Source organism: Astatotilapia calliptera, chromosome 13 (assembly GCF_900246225.1).
Source record: "Astatotilapia calliptera chromosome 13, fAstCal1.2, whole genome shotgun sequence".
Taxonomy (NCBI): domain Eukaryota; kingdom Metazoa; phylum Chordata; class Actinopteri; order Cichliformes; family Cichlidae; genus Astatotilapia; species Astatotilapia calliptera.
In genome coordinates this window covers 19,442,805-19,455,322 of record NC_039314.1, presented here as the reverse complement: position 1 = coordinate 19,455,322, position 12,518 = coordinate 19,442,805, and the positions used below count along the sequence as shown (strand labels likewise).

The following is a 12,518-nucleotide window of genomic DNA, read 5'->3' as shown; positions in this document are numbered from 1 at the left end:
GACAAAGTTATCCCGAGAGAAGTAAAGCAAGTGTGTAAGTCCATCTCTGAATGTAAAGCATTCCTGCGTTAAGCTTAACAAGCGATATATGGAGCGACTGCCTCTCCTGCTGCTACTTCAATCATGAAACTGCTTAACGATCAGCTGATCGGCTTTTCTGTCGCGAGTCCGTCTCTCTAGTTTGTTTTTGGCCCACTTTGCACCAGAAAGAGGAAACCAGCGGCTGAACAACAGCAGCACGTTTAAGCTTGATCAGCTATTGTTAGAATGTATTTAATATTACTTTCTACACCAGGATCTTTTTCTACGTAGCTGACGCTGGTAACTGTGCAGGGGCGGATCTAGCAAAGTTTAGCCAGGGGGGCCGATAGGGCATGAACAGGGAAAAGGGGGCACAAAGACATACTTTTCTTTCTTATTCTCATTTAAAATGTCGAGCTTTTAATAAATAATTATCTGACACCCAAAGTTTTAATTTGATGTAAAAGGAATAGAAGTCAATTACTATATATAGTGACTATTAAGTCTAATATATATACCCTAGTAAGCTATAGTACTTTTTCCTTTGGGAAGGTACCATCTGTGCAGTCTGCAATTTTGTTGAAGAAAGATGTTGAATCTATTTAATATTTCTTGAAAAATAATTGATTTCTGTGCATTTTTTTTCACACTGCATCAAATTAAGGTTGATTACGTCGATTAAGCATCATGAGGTGGAGCATGAGGGGTGGTTCCCTATTTTTTATTTTTTTATTTTTGTTGTTGCTGGGAGTTGGAACCCTATTAGTTAGGTTGCTTAATATTTATGCTAAGTACTCTTTAAAATACCAGAATAGGGAGGATGGTGTAGGTTTAAGTTTATTAGATTGATCAGTATTGCTGAACTATGAAATATTTTTTTTTGCATACAGGTATAACAGAATAGCTTTAGTGTAGTTGTTGTTTTAAACTTGAGTATGAACTTATACAAAATGCAGCAAGATATTTAAAAAACAGTTTTGTTGATTAAAAAACACTATATCGGATTCATATCGGTATCGGCAGATATCCAAATTTATGATATCGGTATCGGTATCGGACATAAAAAAGTGGTATCGTGCCATCTCTAGACACTACTATCAAAATGTTGCAGCAGAAATTGAGACCCTTCAGAGTGGCCCGACCAGATCAGCAGTTTCACATTCAAAGTCACTTAAATTAACTTGCCTCCTCATTCTGATGCTCATTTTGAATTTCAACAGGATGTCATATGATTGGGTTATAAGATATTTTGTTAACAAGCAGTTAACCTGCTAAAGTGGCCAGTTAATTTAAAAAACAAGAACAAAAAAAAAAATCTCATTAACTTAACTTACATTTTATGGGCTGTGAACAGAGACTTAACTTCAGGCTTGGTAATTGGTGCCAGTTGTCTGCTGGGTGGGTTTAATTCGCTTTCCAGTCATTGACTTCAAGCTTTTTCTTTACTGGTGTAAACAGACCTGTGTGTCTTCTATCAGCTTTTCTTAAACCAGATATCAGCACCTAGTTCTCTTGATCTTGACCACTCAGTTCTTCTCTGTGCACCATACTGCCGATTGTTGAGTTCCTCCCTCTATGAACTAACTCACTGTTTATTATCCAGCAGATAATGCTGTCATCTGCATACCTTTTTTAAATAAAAGGCAGTCCAGTAAACAACCAGCACTCACTGACAGCTCAACAGTAAACAGTAAGTAAAGTTTCTGACATTGTCGACAAAGCGGCTAGTTTACAAGCTTAGTAAAAGCAGAAGTCGCGGCATATATATTTTGTTGGACTGCAACAGTTAGCTCTCAACCCGAATGAACAACCTGTTTAAAATCATTTTGGTGAAGTATTGGTAAGGAGTGGCTTTCCAAGAAAGGTGGCTGCAGAAAGGAATAAACCCCTGTGCCCTCGTCAAATTTACCAGACTATGGACACTTGTGTCAAAAATGCTTATAAATCATCATACATTAGCCTTGTATATTTTTAGTGGTAGTCACATAATGAAATTGTTGTTTTCCTTTCTAACCACTAGAGAGCAGCCTTTGCTATGTTATTGCGTTTGACCAGTCATATTTTTAAAGGTATTCTTCTTCTGCATATACTCTCTCTCTCTTTTCTCTTTGGGTGTGTGTGAGCGTGTGTGTCTGAAACACAAAGGGAAATTTCAGCTTGAGACAATAGTGTGACCATATGGTCTCCCTGGCTTGTAAATCATCATGTGGTCCAGTGCCAGCTTCCATGAAAACTACTCCACCTTCCTAAATTCTCTCTCTCTCAGATCTTCTTTACGAAAACATTCAAGTGCACATGGTCTTAAACTAATACTGACTTCAGATACCTGTTCACTTCACTGCAATCAAAAGCGGGCTGATGCGAAAGAGACTCAGAGAGGTAAGGAGAAGGGGAGCTGAAAAAGGGGCGAATGCAAAGAAAAGATATTCAATCAAATAAAAGAAAACATAAAGTCTGTTAAAGCCAGCTGCAAAAATATTCACCCTCAGCGGAGGAGACAGAACAAGGAAACGAAGGAGAACGCTAACAAGGGAATAACAACAGAAGGAAGGAGTGACAGAGGCCCTGGTAAGATGTTTTTCCTCAAGCAGTCAGGGGATAGAAAATGACTTGCTATTCTGCAATAACTTCCTCAACTGAAAGCTGAATGTTCTCTCAGTGTAATTCAACCCTCTGCTTCCTCTCTGATGGAAAATCATTTTCTTTGGTGCTTAAAACTCAATGAGCTGCATTGTTTCCCGCTACATTATGAGAATGACTGGAAACAGGGTAAAAGGCAGTAAATTACAGCACAGCAGAAAGAACAATTAGATTCAAATGCACTGATTAGCTGTTCTGGGTTCTGGGTAAACTGATCATTTTCTGCAACATTTATCTTTATTCGATTTTAACTCAATATGAGGAAATGTAAAGGAAGATACTGGAAACATAAAATATGTCGATTCGTCATTTTCCTCTTACAGCCCCACTGGGTGGCTCAACCATGAAGTTGAACATCATTTGTAGCTTGTTTCTGCTCCTGGGTGTTCAAACAGTAAAGGTATGTTTAACTTAATCTGCCTAATTTTGGCTTTCCACAAAAAAAAATCGTAAAAAAGGGTCAAGGGTCAATGTAAATATTACTAATGAGTGAAAAGTAAAAATATTTGAAATTATGTTCTCCTGACTTTTTTTTTCTGTTCCACTCATCAAGTCTGTTTTGTCACAGGTGTTAAAAAGAAAATTTCCGAGTTATGGAATGTGGCTCCAGTATTTTGGTCACCTGTTTCACATTTGATCTGGGAAGAATTTAGGGGCAGATGTGGACCTGGCTGAGACTACAAAGTTTGGAAATATCAGTATGGAATTGAGGTGCACTGTGAGAGCAGATTGATGTTGAACGGATGCCCATTTTTATTTTGGGTTTATGATGTGTGCTCTTTACAGTACAATGATGCCAAGAAGCTGACTTTTCTAATGGTACAGAATATTAGTGTAAAATGAGCCCGGGGGTTTTAATGAAAGGGAAATTTATGCCAGAGTTCGGTGCTGCCACTAATGATTTTGGCCGCAGATAAAACATAAATGCCCGCTTTTTTTTTGTCTATTAGAAAACTGTGTGTGTGTTTCAGGGAGGCAGAGCCCAGCGCAAACAGAGACAAGCTGAAGAGAGCCTGAGACCATACATTGGCAGAGTTAAACCAGGTAAGAGGAATGCCACATGACTGCATGCAAGTCCCATGCACATTCCTCTTTTTCTAAATGTGCAGAACTAGAAAGTGATCAAAATACACTAAAATTTTCACATACCTGGTCAGTATTCGAGTCACCATCCAGAACTGGCAGGAACTGTCATGGATGCATGATACACATAAACACGATGAACGCTCTTAAGCATATATTAACATAAAGAAACTATAGCCAGAAATTCTGATGACAAAATAGGGTCCTAACCTAGTAATATCAAGTTGAAACTAATAAAATGGCTGGTGAGTGTCGATGTAAAAGTAAAAACTAAGCTGACACAAGGTTGTTTTTCTATTTCTGCTTCAGAAAAGCTTTGTGAGCTGCTGAAATGCCGTACTCCAGTGGGGTCTTGGTGCCAGGTAGTTCAAGAAAACGGAATTCTCATCCCCAAGTGTGTTTGTCCTCAGTCCTGTCCTCGGTAAACAACATTTGGTTCTTTAATCATTTTCAGGCTTTAAAATATTTTGTCCTTACAGGAAGTTTATACTTATATGGGATTCACACATATATGTAACTTTTGGAAAGACATGTTAAGGTAAAGCAGTAATCTGGCACATTGTACACTACATTCTCACATGTGAATTTTGTCTGTGGGCACTCGCTCATGGAATCAGGCAGAGGGCACCAGTGTGCAGTGTTGTGGGAAAGACCTATGAGAATGAGTGTTGGCTTCATAAAGATGCCTGCAGAAAGAGGCGCCGCACCGGACTCGCGCACACAGGACCCTGTCTGGGTAAATAGCATTAGACATTACAGACTGTTTCCACTGTGTATCACAGTCTTCCAAATTGGCTCTGATGTGCCTTATGATCAGTCCCCAAGGGTAAATGCACCGAGGAGGAGTTAGGCCAGTTTCCATATCGTCTCCTGGACTGGTTTCTGCTCTTGAGTCGTATGGGGGAATCCTACGCACCTGCTGCCCCGCCCCAGAGCTGCCTGAGCCACACCCAGAGGACACAGCTGGCACAAGTAACTCATACTTCGCACTTAAAGTGAGCCTGTTCAGCAGGTTAACAGGGATAAGAAGATAACTGTGAAGTAGTAAACGTAATTCATGATCTATGATGACCTCAGCCAGTGATGATGGAAATAAAATCATTTCCATAAAGTGAAAAGAAACTATAGCCAGAAGGCAAATACTCAAAGGCATCATTTTCCCTTTCACTGTAACCAAACACTGAACATAAAGCTGTTTTTCATGATAGACACCATCTTTGTGCTAGATACAAACTGCCCTCCATGGGTCTAGTGACTGATCGATGTTAACAACCTACCGTAAGTGGTAAGTTCTTATGTTGCTTGTGGTGTGGTTGTCCACAGACTGGGACAGGGGCTCTTAAGACACCACGTATAAACAGTATTTGGTCAATATTCACTAAATTATTCAATAACATGGTGAATAGGGGGATAACTTAATATCCTCTGTGCATTCTCTTGACCTCCTGGCCTCAAATGAATTAAGTGAAAGCTCACTGCATTATTTCTATGATACAAAAACAGATGTAGAGTGTTTTGGGATAGTGTTACATCATAAAATTCCAGCATTATGGATGCTGATTCTAGCATGAGAGAAATAGAACTGCAGCCTACTGTAATACTGTAATAGCAACAGTGCGAGTGAACAGGTGAAGCATTTACCGTGTTTCCATTTCCTGTTTAGCTTGGTAGCATGCTAACAGTCTGATGGGAGAAAGACAACAGGTCTTTTATATAAACAAAAGCAATAGATGAAAAGTTGAGGAATCATTTGAATCATCTTGAATGACAATCCATTTCATAGATGCTGAGGTATTTCAGTGGGCACTATGAAATGTTAAAAAATAAAATAATGTGTTTTTGTAAAAGTTAATATTCCGGTAGCTGGGGCACCAGAAAAATACGATAAAATGCAGAAATTCACCACCATATATATATATATATATATATATATATATATATATATATATATATATATATATATATATATAAAAACACCCAGCACGCCCCTGCGGGCGGTTTATCCTTCAAGCTCGGGTCCTCTACCAGAGGCCTGGGAGCTTGAGGGTCCTGCGCAGTATCTTAGCTGTTCCCAGGACTGCGCTCTTCTGGACAGAGATCTCCGATGTTATTCCCGGGATCTGCTGGAGCCACTCGCCTAGCTTGGGAGTCACTGCACCTAGTTCTCCGATTACCACGGGGACCACCGTTACCTTCACCCTCCACATCCTCTCGAGCTCTTCTCTGAGCCCTTGGTATTTCTCCAGCTTCTCGTGTTCCTTCTTCCTGATATTGCTGTCATTCGGAACCGCTACATCGATCACTATGGCCGTCTTCTTCTGTTTGTCTACCACCACTATGTCCGGTTGGTTAGCCACCACCATTTTGTCCGTCTGTATCTGGAAGTCCCACAGGGTCTTAGCTCGGTCATTCTCCACCACCCTTGGGGGCATCTCCCATTTTGACCTCGGGACTTCCAGGTTGTACTCGGCACAGATGTTCCTGTACACTATGCCGGCCACTTGGTTATGGCGTTCCATGTATGCCTTGCCTGCTAGCATCTTGCACCCTGCTGTTATGTGCTGGATTGTTTCTGGGGCATCTTTACACAGCCTGCACCTGGGGTCTTGCCTGGTGTGATAGACCCCAGCCTCTATGGATCTTGTACTCAGAGCTTGTTCTTGTGCTGCCATGATTAGTGCCTCTGTGCTGTCTTTCAGTCCAGCTTTGTCCAGCCACTGGTAGGATTTCTGGATATCAGCCACCTCCTCTATCTGCCGGTGGTACATACCGTGCAGGGGCCTGTCCTTCCATGATGGTTCCTCGTCTCCCTCCTCTTTCTTGGGTTTCTGCTGCCTGAGGTATTCACTGAGCACTCGGTCAGTTGGGGCCATCTTCCCAATGTATTCTTGGATGTTCCTTGTCTCATCCTGGACTGTGGTGCTGACACTCACCAGTCCCCGGCCCCCTTCCTTCCGCTTAGCGTACAGCCTCAGGGTGCTGGATTTGGGGTGAAACCCTCCATGCATGGTAAGGAGCTTTCTTGTCTTTATGTCAGTGGCTTCTATCTCCTCCTTTGGCCAGCCTATTACCCCAGCAGGGTACCTGATCACGGGCAGGGCGTACGTGTTGATGGCCCGGATCTTGTTCTTACCATTCAGCTGACTCCTCAGGACTTGCCTGACCCTCTGCAGGTACTTGGTGGTTGCAGCTTTTCTAGCGGCCTCTTCATGGTTCCCATTTGCCTGCGGGATCCCCAGGTACTTGTAACTGTCCTCTATGTCTGCAATGTTGCCTTCTGGTAGTTCAATTCCCTCAGTTCTGACTACCTTCCCTCTCTTTGTTACCATCCGGCTACACTTCTCCAGTCCGAACGACATTCCAATGTCATTGCTGTATAGCCTGGTAGTGTGGATCAGTGAATCGATGTCTCGTTCACTCTTGGCATACAGCTTGATGTCATCCATGTACAGGAGGTGGCTGACAACTGCTCCGTTCTGTAGTCGGTATCCGTAGCCAGTCTTGTTAATGATCTCACTGAGGGGGTTCAGGCCTATGCAGAACAGCAGTGGGGACAGAGCATCTCCTTGGTAGATCCCGCACTTGATGGTAACTTGTGCTATGGGCTTGGAGTTGGCCTCTAGTGTTGTACGCCACATCCCCATTGAGTTCCTGATGAAGGCTCTTAGGGTCCCATTGATCTTGTACAATTCTAGGCATTCCAGTATCCAGCTGTGGGGCATTGAGTCATAGGCCTTCTTGTAATCAATCCAGGCAGTGCACAGGTTGGTCAGTCTGGTCTTGCAGTCTCGGCTGATTGTTCTGTCTACCAGTAGCTGGTGTTTTGCGCCTCTGGTATTCTTGCCAATTCCTTTTATATTGTATATATGTGTATATATATATATATATATATATATATATATATATATATATATATATATATATAATTTCTGTAATTAAAATTAGAAAAATTTCCGTATTTTTATGAGACTTTAATGAGAATTTCTGTGGTGAAAACTGCAGTAAATCCACAACAAACATGTTATTTAATAAACAAATCTATGTAAAATTAAAGAAACTATAGTTTTGTTACTGCCATTTAGTATCACTTCTGTTATCTCATATTTAGATATGTTACACTATTAAACTAGGTTTTAAAAGTTTAAAAGTTTAATCTATTAAATAAACACTGTGAAATTATTTTAAATTTTGGGCTGTATTTTTGCAGTCTTTTTATGCCCTTACACATTTTTTTTTAATTAAAATTTTTACGATTTTTACACATTTTTCATGTTATTTTTGTTCAGCATGTTAAATCACCTTTCATTTTATTTTATTTTATTTCACTAGAATTTTCATGTCATTTCATGTATTTAAAATAACAGGAAAATTCTGTTAAATTACAGAGTTTCATGGGTTTATTGATTGATTAATTTGTTTCTTTTTGTTTCTTTTATGTTTTCGGAGCATGAATCATAGATGCGTGGGACGTTAGGGTTTGAAAAGTAAAAGGCAATGTAAAAGTACCTTCTTTCTAACTTTCGAACTACCTTCACTAACTAGTGTGTGATGTCACAATGACTCTGTCCATCTTTTTATACAGTCCTTGACCAAAACCACCATTGTGGTCGGCTGAATCTCCTAGTTAACATCACACATTTATTGTATTTATGTGATATGACATAAAGAAACAGAAAACACAAGTATTGAGTTGAGTAGTGTGCTTTCTCTCTCTCCCTCTTTAGAAAAGATTTACCCTGTTGGACAGGAATAAAGATGGCAAGTTGAGCCGCAGGGACCTGAAGAAGCTGCATTATAAGAGGATGCCTTTGGAGCACTGTGCTACACCATTTTTTCAGTCAGTCCTGCCTTCAACGGCCTTGCTGCATCACATAATGATTAACTTTCTTGTCTGATATTTAAATAAATTAAATATTGGGCAGTTTATTTGGGGGGGGGGGGGGGGGGTTAACATCCCACTATAGCAATCTCACAAGTTGTGTGTTACATGCATGTACTAGAAGCGAGCAGATGATAGTGAAACATCTGGCCAATTTGATAAGTATCACAATTTTAAATATGGCCATTTTAATGAGTTGATGAAATCTTACTCAAGACCATTGCTATTTCCTATGTCCATATTTCATCACCTCATGTGACACAAGAGGTTTGTTGGCCTAATTGAAATCTTCTGTCTTTTGCAATATGCTATTGTTTGGCTAATTACAGAAATACAGAGGGTTAAAAATGTGACACCGAGATGCAATTCGCCCCCGCTCTGACCAAGCTGCACCTCCCACCATGCTGTTCTCTCTGCGTGCCATCTATCCATTCATTTCCATGCCAATCCTGTATCCTCCTCCCTTTCGATCTCATGACCACACCATCTCTCCATTATCATACTCCTCCTCCATGCCGAAGTATTTCCTCTTCTTATCTGTGCTTCCTGTTTTTCTCTCATCTCTGATACAAATGCGTTTATCCTCAGCCTCCCTTTCTGTCAGCCAGTTATTCATTTTCACTCTTCCCTCATTCTTACTTCCTTCCATCTCCTTTTTCTTCTCCCATCCGTACTCCCACCCAACCCCCCTTTTCTCTGCCAGTCTGCAATGACAAGTTTTGTGGGAGCAGGGCTGGCTGTGTCAATGTCAAGCCATTCCCAGCAATGATAATGTTTATTACCAACTGTGCCTCCCGCTGCCCATGGATTAACACAAATTGAAGGAGTACCCTTCAGAGATAACGCTGCACTGTGAACTGAAAGACAATGGCTGCTGAAGAGCCCCAGTGCAGTTCCTTTGTACACCTATAGATATTTAAACTATAAACTACATCTCTGTATCCTTGTGGATGTGACTGAATATAGGATGTGTTTCTGTAAATCATCTGTTTTCTTCTGTGCTATGTTTGCAGGTCATGTGATCGTAACAGGAACAGGAAGGTGACCCTCAATGAGTGGACAGCATGTTTGGTGGATCGTTCTGAGGCCTGGTTCTATCAATTAATGTGTCAGTAACAAGTTCTTACCTACATTTTGCTGTAATTCTTCATAGTCACACACAGCGGTTTAATTAGACTACAGATTAAATTTCTATATCTGTAATCAAAAGTCCAAGTTAAAATCTGCAAACTCTATTTTATGCTGTTGATGAAGAGCAAAGATGCTCCATAATTATTCTAGACAGCCTGCTTCCAGTTTTTATCTAAAATTACATCTAAATTATGACTATTGTGCTTTTCATGAAGCCTTTCCATAAAGCTGGTGGACTGCCTGAAACATGGTCAAAATACATGCACAGGAGAGAAATATCACTCCCACCACAGCTGGAGGAGGGACAAGAGTAGTAATAAGACAGATTAAATGATTGAGGTTTAATTGTGTCTTCTTTGTATCTGAAATGTTAAGATGAGACTTTTTTTCTTGAATTTAAATGTCTGAATTTGAAGAATTTTGATTAGGAAAAATAGTATACAGTGTGCAGATTTTTTTAGAAGAGTCAGATCACAATAAATCTGTGGATATAGTTTAAAGCATTTAAATGCTAGCATGGCAGTTTTAGGTTCATTCTTTACCAGCTGCAGTTCTCACATTTTCTATAAACCACAGATTATTTCAGAGCTATTTTCTTTTAAATATTTTATCCTTTTTTCCTGTCAAAACAGCCAGTTGTCTGCAGGGGGTTTATTTGTCTGCATCACTGCTATTTCAAAACCTAAATTCTTAATTTTTGTTTTACCCACAGCAATGAGAATGGGTTCTCTGAAGTTGTGTCCTACAATCAAAAGGAACTACCTCTGACACGTCTAATTCTTTGTGCTGTTAGGAACTTGCAGGTCATATCATGACAGTTACTTGATTTTAAAGCTGATATTAAAGGATGACATCGCTACACACGCTGACTTAGTCATTGATTTTACCTCTTCTGACATGTGATTTATGGTGTCGTGAAATCTGATGGTCTGCTGGGTGCCCGTGGGTTTTTATGTGTGCTCAAAGGGGACAATTAAAGGTCTAGACAGGCTGAATGCTAATCATATTGTTGTTAATTACATTTGCTGACATCTGTAAAACTGTTAAAAAACACACACACGTATCGGAGACAAATTACACAGGATGCTTTGGATAACCAATTAAAAGGAAGATGTCACAGACAGACAGTGTGATATGCAGAGAATGTCAAAGTAGATGGCGAAAAAAACATGGGGAGAAGAAACACTTAGTGGGGGAAGACGTGACCAGAAAAGAGACAAAGAGTTAATAAAAGAGTGAAAGGTAGAAGTAGCGAAAAGTGTCATAATTCAATGGAGGAGAGCGAAGGCAAAGTGACTGAAGAAAGGAGAGAGCAGCGCAAAGTGTGTTTGCGAAAGACGGGAGGAGGTAATGCACTGTAAATGGGAGTTGAGAGTAATGGAGTAATGCATAAAAAATGGATCAGAAATGAGGGAAAGACTGAGAACGGGGAGTGAGGGGAGGGGGAGGGATGGCTGAGAAGGCAGGAGGAACTGAGGAGACGGGGAAATGCAAAACATTTTCTTTGGAGCCAGCCCTGTAAATAGCATCTTGGAGCATGATGCGGAATGTTTGAAATACTTGACCTCTGCTAAGGTCAAAAAAACTTGCATAATGCAAGCTTGCTTACTTTTTGTGCCTGTGTACCATTTATAATACATGCTGCTTCTAAAACTCTTGTTGCATCTTGTTTGTTTGTCACTATTTTATGTGCAAATCTGTGAGAAGTTGCACATGTATGTGTTGGTGCTTCTAGATCAATAGGAGGGCGTGTGTGCGTGCGTGCGTGTGTATGTGTGGCCTAGGGTGGGCTCTTTGACATGACTGGATTCTCTAGACTAATTAGCCTTTAAATTTACCATGCCTGAAGGATGAAGAGGAGAAAGACAGACACTGAAAAGGAGATGAAGAAAGGCGGAGAGATTTCGCTACCCAATATGAGATGCAGATTCAGTGCAGACATGGGGCAAACGAGGACTAAAGACTGCTTGCAGTAGATGTTTTCCAAAAAGTAAAAGTGTATCATCATAAATATCAAAACAAGATGTTTTCATTCCATCTGATTTTTCACTCAAAACTTTTGATTAAATGAAGTGGACCACTGGAGGGATGCAGTTTTCCTTGGCATATAGACGGAAAAACAAGTCTGAACTGGGAGGAGAAGAAGCATGAAGAAAGAACAAAAGCAAAGAGATTAACTGCGCTGAATAGAAGAGAAACTATCTGCTAATTGTGAGTGACCTGCGGAACGGTGAGTTGTTGGTCCAGGCTGTTCACTTTGTGGAAACAAAAAAAATGAGTATAGTTCCCAGCTTCCACCAGTAAACATCTCTTCATTCTCGCCCTTCTTCCCCAGGGACGAGTCTCTTTATCCAAACGAAACACATAATATGAGCTGCTGGGGCCACCCCTGAAGGTCCAGCATAGCCTGCACACCTCCTCCACCTCCTCGCCAATGTTCTTTCTTTGTCTTCATACCCCCTCCTCTGCTAATAGATTCCCTCTCATTACCTCTGGACCACCATCTCCACCTCCATCCCCCATCCAAACACAGAAAGGGCAGTTGCAGATTGACCCACATAATCCTACTTTACCTTCTTCTCACACCAGCCACCGCAGCGGTACACACACACCATCCACCTCCACTCCTACTGTCCTTGCCCCTCCTGTCTCACTTCATTTGGATATTAGAGATATCCGTGAGCCACCCACCTCTCTAACCATGTCCTCTCACCCTCATCCTTCTCCTCCTCCTCCTCCTTTGGATGCTGATCAGTGATTTGAT

General features: G+C 40.8%; 1 protein-coding gene across 2 annotated transcripts; it reads left to right on the top strand.

The window, feature by feature from the left end:
- The first annotated feature begins 1,480 nt into the window (after nucleotides 1–1,480).
- On the top strand, nucleotides 1,481–10,608 carry sparcl2 (SPARC-like 2). 2 transcript variants are annotated; one of them, XM_026189308.1, is made up of 11 exons: nucleotides 1,481–1,711; nucleotides 2,288–2,400; nucleotides 2,511–2,589; nucleotides 2,985–3,061; nucleotides 3,633–3,705; nucleotides 4,054–4,165; nucleotides 4,362–4,480; nucleotides 4,562–4,716; nucleotides 8,469–8,581; nucleotides 9,637–9,731; nucleotides 10,467–10,608. In XM_026189308.1, the coding sequence occupies exons 2-11, from the start codon at nucleotides 2,380–2,382 to the stop codon at nucleotides 10,520–10,522; spliced, it is 900 nt and encodes a 299-aa protein (XP_026045093.1). In that variant the 5' UTR covers nucleotides 1,481–1,711; nucleotides 2,288–2,379; the 3' UTR covers nucleotides 10,523–10,608. The 2 variants fall into 2 exon arrangements, with proteins under 2 accessions (XP_026045093.1, XP_026045094.1); XM_026189309.1 differs by lacking the exon at nucleotides 1,481–1,711 and having other exon boundaries at nucleotides 1,998–2,400.
- The last annotated feature ends 1,910 nt before the right edge of the window (nucleotides 10,609–12,518 follow it).